At 29.3% G+C, this 14,623-nt stretch overlaps 3 protein-coding genes across 3 annotated transcripts in view; all 3 read right to left on the bottom strand.

Annotated features, from left to right (window-relative positions):
* LOC108765543 (uncharacterized) overlaps positions 1-1,391 on the bottom strand; it is a 1,740-nt gene extending 349 nt beyond the window's left edge. Inside the window, exons 1-2 of the mRNA XM_018514305.1 lie at positions 573-1,391; positions 388-474 (exon numbers count right to left, since the gene is read on the bottom strand). Coding sequence (XP_018369807.1) covers positions 388-474; positions 573-1,391 — 906 coding nt within the window. The remainder of the gene's footprint in view (positions 1-387; positions 475-572) is intronic.
* A 3,958-nt stretch (positions 1,392-5,349) lies between these two features.
* On the bottom strand, positions 5,350-9,345 carry LOC108765542 (uncharacterized). The gene is made up of 6 exons (XM_018514304.1): positions 8,809-9,345; positions 8,571-8,657; positions 8,479-8,498; positions 5,786-6,815; positions 5,545-5,631; positions 5,350-5,472 (listed from the first exon to the last, which is right to left on the bottom strand). The coding sequence occupies exons 1-6, from the start codon at positions 9,343-9,345 to the stop codon at positions 5,350-5,352; spliced, it is 1,884 nt and encodes a 627-aa protein (XP_018369806.1).
* A 4,007-nt stretch (positions 9,346-13,352) lies between these two features.
* On the bottom strand, positions 13,353-14,287 carry LOC108765540 (putative gustatory receptor 28a). Its single transcript, XM_018514303.1, has 3 exons — positions 13,787-14,287; positions 13,529-13,615; positions 13,353-13,460 (listed from the first exon to the last, which is right to left on the bottom strand). Exons 1-3 carry the CDS (start codon positions 14,261-14,263, stop codon positions 13,353-13,355), a joined length of 672 nt encoding a protein of 223 aa, XP_018369805.1. The 5' UTR covers positions 14,264-14,287.
* Positions 14,288-14,623: the final 336 nt, after the last annotated feature.

Below are 14,623 nucleotides of genomic sequence, written 5' to 3'. Positions count from 1 at the left end.
TGTTGCAAAAAGACTCCCAGTGAATTAATTTGATATTGATAGAAGATAAAACGTGTAATAATAGGTACTTGAAATATCAAAGTACAATTTCTAATCTTTATTTGCACACAAATCAGTTCTAAATGAGAAATATAATAAAAAATACGTTAAGTGGTATGCATTCAGCAACTTTCCCCTATATTCGGCAGTAGTAGGCCGGCCGGACGCGCTTATTATACTATCTTTAAACGTTAATATCTCGTTAACTATTGCGCAACCTACAAAATGATATAAGAATTTTCGATTCAATTCGGTCCGTTCTACCGCTCGTGATCGATTACCCGATAATTTTCAAACACCCTGTATATATAATATATACTTAATTAAGGAATATATTTAATTACTCACCTCAGTGACCAACGTTACATTTATATTGAAACCTTTTGCGGAGAATGTATTATCGCAATGTAATATTTGCAAGGAAAACAGATTTAACTGCAACAACAAATCAAAAGATAACAAAAATGTAGTAAAACAAGAATGATAAACTTAAATATAACTTATTAGTTAGATCTTCTATATAAATTTACTACTTCATCTTTAATTTGTGCATCTCTGATGCTGTTAAGTAAATCGTGAATGATAGTGCCAATTTTTATCGCTTCATTTTTACCAGTTTCACAAGCCCACACTATCAATGTTAATCTTGTAAAGTAATATATTAAGACTGATATCAAATATGCATTATCAATCTCGGTTTGATTCAAGGATATCCCGTTTTGCCATTGTATTACATTGAAATACACGTAGAATATTATCAGCATGAAGGATGCAGCTATGATAGCGAGAAGATGCAGACTGAAAATCATGTTAAGCATCTGCACTGTGTCACTTATCATCAGGTGCTGCTTCTTCAGAGCCTTAAGTTTTATCAGCAAAAACGGATGTCTCTGCTCAGGATAGATCTGTCTGGGATTATTCATCATCAGCTCCCACAGATTCTCCAGATTATCGTTGATTTCTTTGAAACAGGCTTTTAAGACACAAACGCAATTTATGTATAGCATATCTATTTGAAATCCTAACAAGCTAATGCAAACTCGACTAAAGATATCGACTAAACCAAAAACCATCCTTTCGGAATTAGAGAAATATAATGTTAGCGCTGTCCAGAAATGAAAGAAAAAACCGAAAATATCCTTAGCGTGTATTAATTTGGATAGTTTTTGATATGACTTCTGTGGCAATCTCGAAGAAATATCTAATATAGTCTGTAGTAAACGCATTCGCGGATTACTCAAGGCATAAGAGATGACTGCCAGAAACAATCCATATAAATGGAAGAAATTCACCCAGATAATCCTGGGTACATCAATCTTGATTTTTCCAGAGAGATTGAGTTCATATAACATTGTCAACTCATAAACACAGATTACGCAGAGAATAAAAATCCATAGAATATAACGCGGTTTAGAAATTTCAAAAGATGAAGCCATAATTTTATATGGAAATATTCCGAGAATTTTGCTTATGATAAAGTTGGGATACATCAAAGATTGAAAATCAGTAGCATGAAATAACGTCCACATTTCCCTTTTCGCTTTGGCCGTTGAGTCCACTTTGAAATTTCTTCCTCTCTACGATATATTAAATATAATTAACAAATTATTATATTATAATTATTATGAAAGAACATTTTAATATATTAATATATTATAATAGTTTCGTCTTAAATTTGTTAAGTAGGGGAGACCGGGACTAGTAAACTCATTTTTCAGTTTTGAATTTTTACACAATGATATTAAGAGACTTATATAGAAAAAATTAATTCTACATCAGTTACATATATTTAATTATCTAATATTATTTTAATAATAATGAATAATTGATAACTAATATAAAAAAAGAAATGCATTTTTATAAAGCATTCCATCTGAGTCAACTAGCCCCGGGACCGAGGTAATTAATGGGATAATTTGACTATGATTATTAAAATGAAGATTGTATTTTAAGCTACATCTTTGGCTACACATATTAATAAAACTTTTATAAGAACATATTTTAAACATAAACATTCGCTTGTCAGATCAAAACGACGCTTCTTTTTGCTAAGTTCATTTGTTTTGTGCAAAAATACGTCGAATAAATCTAATTTTATCAAGATTAGACGTGAGGGAATTAATTTATATTATTTACCACCGAAAGAATCTTTTTACAGGAATGAAATATTGAGTAGATACTATAAGAGTCGTCATTAAATGAGTCATATAGCCCCATGCTATGGGTAGCCTATTATTCCAATCTGTTCATTTTTAAAAACATTAACAGTATACGATAACAAAGCAAATAAATAAAAAAAATTTGTTGGACTTTATTAAATAAGATCTACATTTACTATATAAATAGAAATAAAATATCTCAGACAATTATATACGATTGTAAAACAAAAATTCTAAGAATAAAAATATTTACTTAGGTATACGATTTTTTAAAATTGTAACATAACTTTTATCACAGATGTGTTCGCAACGAGATGTTACAGCAGACTGAGCCGTAGTTGCTGAATGTGTACTCAAACACGTTTACGCTACGGTTGCCAGGTCATGAGGACTGTACGGCTGGAGCCCGAAGGTCCATGCGCAGGAGATTTCATACTTCGATTGGAGATCGATTAAAAAAAAAGAAAAAAAAAAGGCGCAGGGTTTAATTCGTGCTTTGCGATCACTGCATGTTACAGACTTTCTTTTTGTTATTAATATTTGACCAACGTAAAGTGTTAACACAATCACAGAAACGTTTTTATTACTATCACAGGATTACATAAACTGCAAATATCATAAATTTTCTTATTATTTTCCACGTAATTTAAATATTGCATTATACAGCGCGTTATACAAAACACAAAAAAAATAATACGCTACATCTTTAACACAACATAATATTTGCGAAAACCAGCATCTTTCATATATCTGTTTTGTAGTAGCTTTTCTAACTTTTCATTGGGTTTTCGTTTTTACATTACACTTATTGTTAGTAATAATAGTAAAAATATTTTAAAATGAACATTCTGAACGGAAAATCGTAATAATTATATACAATAACATCGCGAGCATCACTGGATAGTGTAATTAATAAATACCCTACGCGAGCGAAAAACTGGAGATTTTTCCTGTCTGCAGGAGAACTGGAGATTAGTTCCAAAAACTGGAATCTCCAATCGAAATCTGGAGACTTGGCAACTGTGGTTTACGCGTGTCTCGCGTATTTTGTTTTTAAGTAGCCTCGATTATTCCATTTCGGACTCCTATAATCTACTGACCCCGGTCTCTCCTACTTTAACATTTTTTATGCACTTTAACGTTAATACAAGCCAGAAACCTCTAAATGTAGTATTTAATTCGAACTTTTCACCACAAATGTATCAATTAGCAGTAATCTTATCTGTTTATGACCTGCGATTGAGTTTAATTAAATTTAAAGCTGCAGATAGTTGCTGCGTCGAATAGTAAGTCGTTACTAAAAGGTTATTTGTTAGCTACGAAGCAACATCGACATCTCATGATCATTATTTATGACCCTTCAATATACAAAGACATGTAATAAAGTAATTTCTAACATATGAATTATCATTTAACACATCTAAATTAGGAACAATGCCTGAAAGATCAAGATTACAAAAAATAAAAATTATATTTTATTTAACTAGAATACTTGATATTTCTACCATACATTGATATTTTTGGGGGGTTTCATCTGTTAGTGTAACAACTTTGATATCTATCAACCTTGATCTTTAATGTTACCTTTATTATTAAAGTTTTTAATGTGAAAGTATTTCATATTTAGGTATACATATTTATCCAAAAATATATGTATTCATATGCATTTATACCTAATATTTCTGTTGTGATAATTGAAAATTATAATATCTAATTTTGTAATGAATTAGATTTTACTTGTTCATAAATTGTACACATTAAAATATTTTGGATGGAATATGGGTGTTTGGATTGTGTTATGGTCACGAGCTATGGTCCGTATCAAATACAACTAAGTGTGGACTATAGAATGAACGTTTTTATTTCGAGCGCGTCAGATTATACAGCAACTTTACTTGACAAAAGCCGGCGGAGAAATGTCGCTTACCTCTCGCAATTACTTACTTGATCTCTTGATCTGAGAAACATTATTGTTTTTTGGCCATTCAAGAAGGTTCCGAAATCTAGATTTAAAATGTATGCGATCCTTGGGCTTAGTTTCCTTACCTACGCGGTTGCATTTCATTTCCCTCAATGGTTGCTTACAGTATATGCGATATTGCACTTGTCTGCAATGTCGGACTATTAATACATAACAAATTCTAATAAATTCAATTTAAACGCGTCTCTAATTACTATGTGCTTTCGCTGCCGCTGCTTCGTCGATTTATAATTGTCTCGTGCCTATCTCAGTATTGCTCTTTTTGTCCTACCTCGAACAGCTGAGCAGGTCTCCTAGGTTTGCATATATTCTCTCGTGATTCCAAGAATACGATATTCTCATGATAAAAATTATATTACAAAAAAATGAATTTTCAACTGGGGTAATGACAATATAATCGCCACAATATTATTAAATTGTACTGTGCGCATTTTTAGAAGCATTAATTTCGTAATGAGTGCTTTTTGCTAGATTAAAATTGATCTAACAAATATCTAAATTGCATGATGTATTCTTTTGATCGACGTGAAATTAATAAGTATAAGATATTTTAAAAGTATATGAATGAGAAATTTTGTTAGTTGACTTTTTTGTTTTTTGTGTACAAAAAAACGAGATATTAAACATTAAACGTTATCATTGCAATAATTCTTCTGTCATCTCTTAATAATATTTGAATCTGTATTGATAACTGAAACTTGAATAATAAGTACGCAGTTTGCATTTAACGAATTGTTTGAATCAATTTTAAGTATTAAATTTATTTTAAGAGTTATTCGTACTATTTTTGATAAATAATGATTTAATATACCTAAAGATTCTACGAATTAATTGATATGAGAAACGGGTAAGATATAAATTAGCTGATTGTACATTAATATTAGTTATTTAACATATTTTATTTTTAATAAAAGGACAATTAAACTGTTAAGTTTCGTGGTATATTTGATATGAAACACATTTTTTTATTAATTTATACATTAGTGTGATACATTTAAACAAATAAAGTCTCAATATCTTATTTATTAACACACATACTACGAGATTTTCATTTGGAATACATGCATAGGATGTATATATATTTGATTCTTTTAGAAATAAAAACGTTTAACAATTAAACTCACAGCGACAAAATATTCAACAACTAACCATCAAATATTTCCGATATTTTCAAACGCCTTTGTAATAATTAAATTGTGTATAATTAACTGCATCTGTCTTACTGTCGCAAGAATGTGTCATGATCAAAAATTGTATTAAAATTAATAGATATGTGGAAACACTACTCACCATCTAAAAGTAAAATATGAAAAAAAAATACGTAAATAATTCATACTTAATTAAGAAATATATTTAATCACTCACCACAGTGAGCAACGTTGCATCTACAGTAAGACCTTTTGCGGAGAATGTATTATTGCAATGCAATATTTGCAAGGAAAACGAATTTAACTGCAACAACAAATTAAAATATAATAAATACAAAACATATAAAACAGAAATGATAAACTTAAATCAGTTAAATATAAATTTTTTAAATATAATACACAAAAATTGCGACATGTTTGTAAGAAATTTAAACTAAAGTGAAATTTTTCTTCACTACCTCATCTTTGATTTGCACATCGCTGATACTGTTAAGCACATCGTGGATGGTAGTGCCAGTTTTTGTCGCTTCATTTTTGCCAGTTTCGCAAGCCCACACTATCAATGTCAATCTTATAAAATAATAAATTAGAAATGATATAAAATATACATTATAAATATTATCTCGATTCAAGGATATCCCGTTTTGCCATTGTATTACATTGAAATACAAGTAGAATATTATCTGCTTGAAAGATAACGCTATGGTAGCAAGAAGATGCAGACTGAAAATCATGTTAAGCATCTGCACTGTGTCACTTATCATCAGATGCTGTTTCTCCACAGTTTTAAGTTTTATCAGCAAGTATGGATGTTTCTGCTCATGATATAGTCTAGGAATATTATTCATTACAAGTTCTCGCAGATTCTCTAGATTATCGTTGATTTCCTTGAAACAAGCTTTTAAGACACAAACGCAATTTATGTATAGCATATCCATTTGAAACGCCAACAAGCTAATGATAACTCTGGACATTTCGAGTAAACCAAAAACCATCGTTTCAGAATACAAGAAATATGTTAGCGCTAGCCAGAAATGAAAGAAAAATCCGAATACGTCCTTAGGGTGTATTAATTTAGAAAGTTTTTGATATGATTTCCGGGGCAATCTTAAAGAAATATCTGATACGGTCTGAAGTAAACGCATTCGTGGACCACTCAAGGCATAAGAGATAACCGTTAGAAATAATCCATACAAAAAGGAGAAATTCAACGAGATGGTCTTGGGTACATCAATCTTGATTTTTCCAGAAAAATTGAGTTCATACAACATTGTCAACTCATAAACACAGATTACGCAGAGAATAATAGTCCATAGAATATAGCGCGGTTTAGATGTTTCAAAAGATGAAGCCTTAATTCTGTATGGAAATATTCCGAGAATTTTACTTATGATAAAGTTGGGATACATCAAAGATTGAAAATCGGTGGCACGGAACAATCTCCACCTTTCTCCTTTCGTTTTGGCCCTTGACTTGACTTTAAAATTTCTACGAAAAATTAAATGTAGTTATCAAATTATCATTAAAGAACAATATTTTAATATTTTAATAATGGTTGCTGCTTAAGTATATTACTTTATCATTTTTTATGCACTTTAGTGTTAATACAAGCCAGAAACTATTCTCCAATTTCGAACTTTTGACCACAAATACACATGAATTGGCACTAATTTTATTTGTTTATGTACTGCGATTGAATAAAATTAAATTTGAAGCTGTATTGATAGTTGCTGCGTCGAGTAGTTGGTCGTGACTAGAAGGTTATTTGTTAGCTACGAAGTAACAACCACGTCTTTTGACTATTATTTATGACCTCATAGAATATAAAGACATGTAATAAAGTAATTTCTGACGTACGGATTATCATTTAGCACATCTACGTTGGGAATAGTATGCAAACCAGAATGCATAGATATTACATAAAATAGAAATTATTCTATTTAATTGGAATACTTGATATCTCTATTATAATATTGATAATATAATATATTATAGGACCGTACAAATAGTCTGTGTGATACACAAACTATATAGCAATCAAAGGCACAAACAGTTTAATTGGATCGTAAATGCATCTGTGATTTTGTGTGAATTTATATTACATATGTAGTCCTTTGATATTTAATAATATTGATATTTTTTGGAATCTTCACCGATTAATGCAATAATAATTTCGATATCTAATTATCTGCATCTTTAATATAATCTTTATTTTTGTATTTTTTAATATAAAGGTATTTATTGTATCCATTCAAAAATATATTCATATGCATTTTCCTGTCATAATTTGTAATGATAATTGAAAAATAGGTACAATAGGTATCTAATTTTGTAATGATTTGGGTTTTATTTGTACATGAATTTTATGCATTAAAGTATTATTAAACTGTACTGCGCGCATTTTTACAAACATTATAATTTCGTAATGTGTGAATGCTATTTTCTAGATTAAATTGATCTAATATCTAAATTGCTTGAAATATTATGATCGATGTGAAATTAATAAGTACTTTGTAAATATATGAATAGGGAATTATTTTTAGTCATTTGTCTTTATGTTTTCGATGTACACTAATAATAAATAAATTAAGGAACAAATAAGATATTAAGAATCAAAAATTATCATTGCAACAATTAGTTTATCATCTCTCAATGACGATTGAAAATTTTGTTAAATCTTTATTGATAAATGAAACTTGAATAAGGAATATATAATATGCACTTAACGGATTTTTATATTTTTGTATGTCGATTTATAAATAAAATTATTTAAATTAGTGTCAACCATCATTAGCTCGATCACTGACTTTGTTAATATTTGATTACTATTACATTTTTATTAATTTGTATGATAGTGCGGTACATTTAAACAAATAAAATTTAAAAATCTGATTTATTAATACACATAGTACAAGATTTTTATTTGGCATACATGAATAGAACGTACATATATGGTTTTTTAAAAATAAAAACGTTGAACAATTATACTCACAACGATAAAGCATTCAACACATAAAGATCAAAAATTTCTAATATTCCCGCAATATTGAAAACTTGTATTAATTAAATTGGTCGTGTATAATTAATCGCATCTGTCTTACTGTCGCACGAATGCGTTATGATCAAAAATTGTATTAAGATTAACAGATACGTGGAAACGCTACTCACCATCTAAAAGCACACACACAACATGAAAAACATAACTAATACATATTTAATTACAAATTATATTTAATCACTCACCACAGTCATCAACGTTGCATCTACAGTTATACCTTTCGCGGAGAATGTATTATCGCAATGCAATATTTGCAAGGAGAACAAATTTAACTGGAACAAGTCAAAACGTAATAAATATAAAGATTACGAAACAGAAATTAAATATAAATCATTTAGATATAATTTATTTAAATTTAATGTATCAAAATCTCGACATGTTCATAAAAATCTTTTCAACTAAAGTGAAATTCTTCTTTACTACCTCATCTCTGATTTGCACATTTTTGATGCTATTAAGCACATCGTGAATGGTAGTGCTAATTCTTATCGCTTCATTTTTGCCGGTTTCGCAAGCCCACACTATTAATGTTAATCTTGTGAAGTAATATATTAATACTGATATGAAAAATACATTATAAATCCTGTCTCGATTTAAGGATATCCCGTTTTGCCATTGTATTGCATCAAAATAGACGTAGAATATTGTCTGCCCGAAGGATACAGCTATGGTAGCGAGAAGATGCAGACTGAAAATCATGTTAAGCATTTTCACTGTGTCACTTATCATCAGATGCTGTTTCTTCAGAACCTTAAGTTTTATCAGCAAGAACGGATGTCTCTGCTCATGATAGATCCATCTAGGATTATTCACCACGATCACCGGCAGATTCTCCAGATTATCGTTGATTTCTTTGAAACAGGCTTTTAAGATACAAACGCAATTTATGTATAGCATATCCATTTGAAATGCTATCAAGTTGATAAAAATTCTGGACATTTCGAGTAAACCGAAAACCATCATTTCAGAATATAAGAAATATAATGTTAACATTAGCCAGAAATGAAAGAAAACGCCGAAAACATCCTTAGCGTGTATTAATTTGGATAGTTTTTGGTATGATCTCTGAGGCAATCTCGAAGAAATATCTAATATAGTCTGTAGTAAACGCATTCGCGGATTACTCAAGGCATAAGAGATGACCGCCAGAAACAATCCATATAAATGGGAGAAATTCACCCAGATAATTCTGGGTACATCTATCTTGATTTTTTCAGAGAGATTGAGTTTATATAAAATTGTCAACTCATAAACACAGATTACGCAGAAAATAATAGTCCATAGAATATAGCGAGGTTTAGAAGCTTCAAAAGACGAAGCCTTAATTCTGTATGGAAATATTCCGAGAATTTTACTTATGAAAAAGTTGGGGTACATCAAAGATTGAAAATCGGTGGCATGGAACAATCTCCATCTTTCTCCTTTCGTTTTGGCCCTTGACTTGACTTTGAAATTTCTACGACAAATTAAATATAATTAGCAAATTTTCGTTAAAAAATAATATTTTGATATATTAGTAATAGTTGCTGCTTAAAGTTATTACTTTGTCATTTTTTATGCACTTTAGCGTTAATACAAGCCAGAAATTTCTAACTGTAATCTTCAATTTCAAATTTTAGACCACAAATATATATAAATTAGCACTAGGCACTTTATCTGTTTACGTGCTGCGATGGAGTTAAATTATATTTAAAGTTTTATTGGTAGTTGCTACGTCGAGTAATAAGTCGTGACTGAAAGGTTATTTGTTAGCTACGAAGTAACAACGATGTCTTTTGACTATTATTTATGACCTTTTAAAATATAAAGATATGTAATAAAGTAATTTCTAACGTATGGATTATCATTAGCTCATCTAAATTGGGAATAATATGCAAAACAGAAAACATCGATATTGCATGAAATAAATATTATTTTATTTAATTAAATTGGAATACTTGAAATTTCTACCATGATATTGATATTTTTTTGGATACTTCGTCGATATATGTACCTACCTAATAGTAATTGATATCAATTTTGATCTTTAATGTGATCCTTATTAGTATAGTCATTAATTTAAAAATATTCATATTTATTTGTTCAAAAATATATTCATACGTATTTTCCTGTCATAACTTCTAACGATAATCGAAAATTACAGTATCCAATTTTGTAGTGATTTTGATTTTTGTTGTACATAAATTTTACATATTAAAATATTATTAAATTTTACTATATGCATTTTTAGAAACACTATAATTTTTTAACGAATGCTGTTTCCTAGATTAAAATTGATATAACTAATATATAAATTGCTTGACATATTCTTTTGATCGACGTGAAATTAATAAGTAGGTACTTTATATAATACACGAATGAGAAATTATGTTTAGTCATTTGACTTTTGTTTTTTATGTATTCGAATAAGTAGAGGAATAAATAAGATATTAATAAAAATCTGTTTAAAAAAAGAGTATACTCCTGACTGCTGCCAGAAGTTAATTACAATATAGACGGAAATCTTAAAAAAACAAATTAAAAAAGATTTTTTAAATTAAAGTTAAACAAAAAGAAATTCAAAAATTTAAATTTTAGAAAGAAATTTTTAAAAATTGAAAAGATTTTTTAATTGCAAATATATATAGTTAAAAATAAAATAAAGAAATATAATTCTAAATACTCAGAAACAAAAACTAACAAAGACAAGAAACTTAAAAAGTAAAAAATTTTTTTTAAATGAAGAATTAAAGATAAAAAATTAAACTCTTTAATATATAAAATGTTTTTGCATGAGACAGAAATTTATATACATACACATACACACATGTTGCTTTTAGAAGTATGAAATAAAACAAGCAAAAATAAAAATTAAAAATTAAATACGTGAGAATCTTTTTATACATATGAATAGTACTGAACATGGAGTCGCACCACCGAAGATTCATCAACATCTAATTTTTTTTTGGCTTGCAACTAAAAGTGGGAGTGTTAAGATTTGAGAACGCACCATTAATGTCAAGTCATAGGAATATACTAGTAATAATTTAGTTCAAGCCATAGCTCCGTGAGAGGGCGCGCATATGCCTTATATTCTTTTTCTTCAGTTAGTTGAGTTGGCACTCCTACTTACGTTACTTTACCTTCTTGATCTTTACTACATTTTCGTTTGCTGTGTGATCGCGATAATTCTGTTCATATCAAATAAAGAGTGTTTTCAGTTTTACTTTATGTCTTTTGTGCATGTCCTTAGAACACGACAACCAGTATTATTACAACAACATCATTATACGAATATATTGCGTCTATAGAAATTTGATGTACTATTGATAGGGTGGACATTGGAACACTGTGTTAAACGTTTGCGTATGTAATACTGATTTATTTGGTGATACTGAAAATGGCCTGATATGAAAAGGTCGAAACATATGTCTTATCATTTTTAATAATAAATGTAAACTTTATTATTTGTATGTTAATGTTTTAAATACACGCTAAGCATCAACAATCGACTTGGCTTCGCAGCCTTGTTATTACATATTGTTGGAATTTAATCATTGGAGCCTATATCGAAATTGAAGCTTAAAATTAAAAAATTAGATATTAAATAAAAGCATTTTAAAGGCAAGAAAGAATTTTTTAAATTGAAAGCTTAAAAAAGATTCAAATAATATTAATTATAAGAATTAATATAATAAACACACTGTGTATTCCACAATACACGATTTCTGATAGGTTGAAATTCTTATGCTCTGTTCTCTGTTCCCTGTTCCTTTTATTATGCGGAGCCCCTAACATCCACTTCTTCAGAGGGCGGTAGTGCGCGGCAGCATTTTGCGATTACAGGTTTTGGTAAGGTACTATAACATGAGTATTCGCATCCGCCATTTTTAGTTCTTTTCTCACTCTCTTGCTCCTTTCCTCAATCCCTTGCTCTCTCTCTATTCCGCCGCTAAACTAAGAAGATTGAAGAGGGAGGAAGGATTAAAAATGGTGGATGCGAATATTTATGTTATAATGTTCTAGTTTTGGGCCGTCTCATGTTATCTATCAGGTTTCTCTCTGTTTATGACATGTGCTAACCATAATTGAGAATTACTAAAGAGTTCGCTACTAACGATACATCTCATTGATTAATCGATTTAGTTCCTAGATTCACCATCCAATCAAAGAACGCGCATACAACGAGAACTCATTTCTAACCAATAAAAAGCTCATGTGAACGAAAATACTTCTATTTATTAACAATACAGTTATTGATAATTATGTGCTATAAATCAAGCTTGATCAATAAGAAGTTTATAGCCAAAAGTTGATAAGAATATACATTGTAGTTATGGAGATATGTGATAACAACCGATCCGCCTCTTGGTGAGAGAGAAATGCAAACTCCCTCCGTTTTCGCTAACTTTCGCCAGCAGTCGCTCGTAAAAATCAAATGTTGCAACAATGCATCTATCATCTCTCAATGACGAATAAAAAAGTTAAATTTTATTTATAACTAAAACTTGAATAAGAAATATGCAGTTTGCATTTGATGAATTGTTTAAACCAATTTTAAAAATTAAATTTGCCTTAACAGTTATTCATTCTATTCTTGATAAATATTGATTTGACTAAAGGTTCTAATTAATCGATATGAAAAATACATAAGATATAAATTAATCGACGATTCATTAATATTAGCCATTTAATATATTTTATTTTTGAACGAAAGTACAATTAAACTGTAAAATTGCATTATTTATTTGATATGAAATACATTTTTATTAATTTATTTATAAGACTTGTCCATTTGAAAAAATAAAGTCTTAGTTATGCCACTGATTATTTATATACGTGGTACAAGATTTTTATCTGATTGTGCATACATGGATACATGTATATATGATTTTTTGAAATAAAAACTTTGGATAATTATACTCAGCGACAAAACATTCCACATAAAAATCAAAGGTTTTCAATATTCTCAAACGTATTTGTATTAATTAAATTGCTTTTATATAATTAATTGCATTTGTCTTGCTGTCGCAGGAATGCGTCATGATCAAAAATTGTATTAAGATTAATAGATACGTGGAAATACTACTCACCATCTAAAAGCAAAATATGAAATATGTAAATGATTTATATACTTAATTAAGGAACATATTTAATCACTCACCGCAGTGAGCATCGTTGCATCTATAGTTAGACCTTTCGCGGAGAATGTATTATCGCAATGCAATATTTGTAAGGAGAACAAATTTAACTGCAATAATAAATCAAATAATAATAAATACGAAAATTATAAAACATAAATGATAAATGTAAATCATATTAAATATAATTTATTTATATCTAATATATATAAAAATATATAAAAATCGCAACGTGTGATTGTAAAAAAATTTTAAACTAAAGTGACATTATTCTTTACTACCTCATTTTTGATTTGCACATCGCTGATGCTGTTAAGTACATCGTGAATGGTAGTGCCAATTTTTATCGCTTCATTTTTGCCAGTTTCGCAAGCCCATACTATCAATGTTAATCTTATAAGGTAATATATTAAGACTGATATGAAATATGCATTATCAATTCCGTCTTGATTCAAGGATATCCCGTTTTGCCATTGTATTACGTTGAGATACACGTAGAATATTATCTGCTTGAAGGATAAAGCTATGGTAGCGAGAAGATGCAGACTGAAAATCATGTTAAGCATCTTCACTGTATCACTTATCATCAGATGCTGCTTCTTCAGAGCCTTAAGTTTTATCAGCAAAAACGGATGTCTTTGCTCATGATTATAGATCTGTCTAGGATTATTCATCATCAGCTCCCGTAGATTCTCCAGATTATTGTTGATTTCTTTGAAACAGGCCTTTAAGACACAAACGCAATTTACGTATAGCATATCTATTTGAAATCCTAATAAGTTGACGAAAACTCTGAAGATATCTAATATACCGAATACATTTTTTTCAGTATATGAGAAATATAATGTTAACGCTAGCCAGAAATGAAAGAAAAAGCCAAAAATATCCTTAGTGTGTATTAATTTGGATAGTTTTTGATATGACTTCTGTGGCAATCTTAAAGAAATATCTGATATAGTCTGAAGTAAACGCATTTGCGGACCGCTCAAGATATAAGAGATGACCGCTAGAAACAGTCCATACAAAAAGGATAAGTTCAACGATATTATCCTGGGTACATCAATCTTGATTTTTCCAGAGAGATTGTGATTGAGTTCATAGAACATTCTCAACTCATA

This window comes from Trachymyrmex cornetzi, unplaced genomic scaffold (genome assembly GCF_001594075.2).
Source record: "Trachymyrmex cornetzi isolate Tcor2-1 unplaced genomic scaffold, Tcor1.1 scaffold5, whole genome shotgun sequence".
Taxonomy (NCBI): domain Eukaryota; kingdom Metazoa; phylum Arthropoda; class Insecta; order Hymenoptera; family Formicidae; genus Trachymyrmex; species Trachymyrmex cornetzi.
The sequence above is the reverse complement of the archived record's forward strand: the minus strand, read 5'-3'. Positions and strand labels throughout refer to the sequence as shown.

Excerpts from the sequence above, each read along its gene's own strand:
- LOC108765542 (XM_018514304.1), bottom strand. The coding sequence starts at position 9,345 with ATGGTTTTCGGTTTACTCGAAATGTCCAGAATTTTTATCAACTTGATA. Across the intron at positions 8,499-8,570 it reads ATGCAACGTTGATGACTGTG|ATGGTGAGTAGCGTTTCCAC; the intron begins GTGAGTGATTAA and ends GTGTGCTTTTAG. Across the intron at positions 6,816-8,478 it reads ATGGTGAGTAGCGTTTCCAC|AAATTTTAAAGTCAAGTCAA; the intron begins GTATCTGTTAAT and ends AATTTTTCGTAG.
- LOC108765540 (XM_018514303.1), bottom strand. The coding sequence starts at position 14,263 with ATGCTATACGTAAATTGCGTTTGTGTCTTAAAGGCCTGTTTCAAAGAA. Across the intron at positions 13,616-13,786 it reads ATGTGCAAATCAAAAATGAG|TTAAATTTGTTCTCCTTACA; the intron begins GTAGTAAAGAAT and ends TTATTATTGCAG. Across the intron at positions 13,461-13,528 it reads ATGCAACGATGCTCACTGCG|ATGGTGAGTAGTATTTCCAC; the intron begins GTGAGTGATTAA and ends TTTTGCTTTTAG.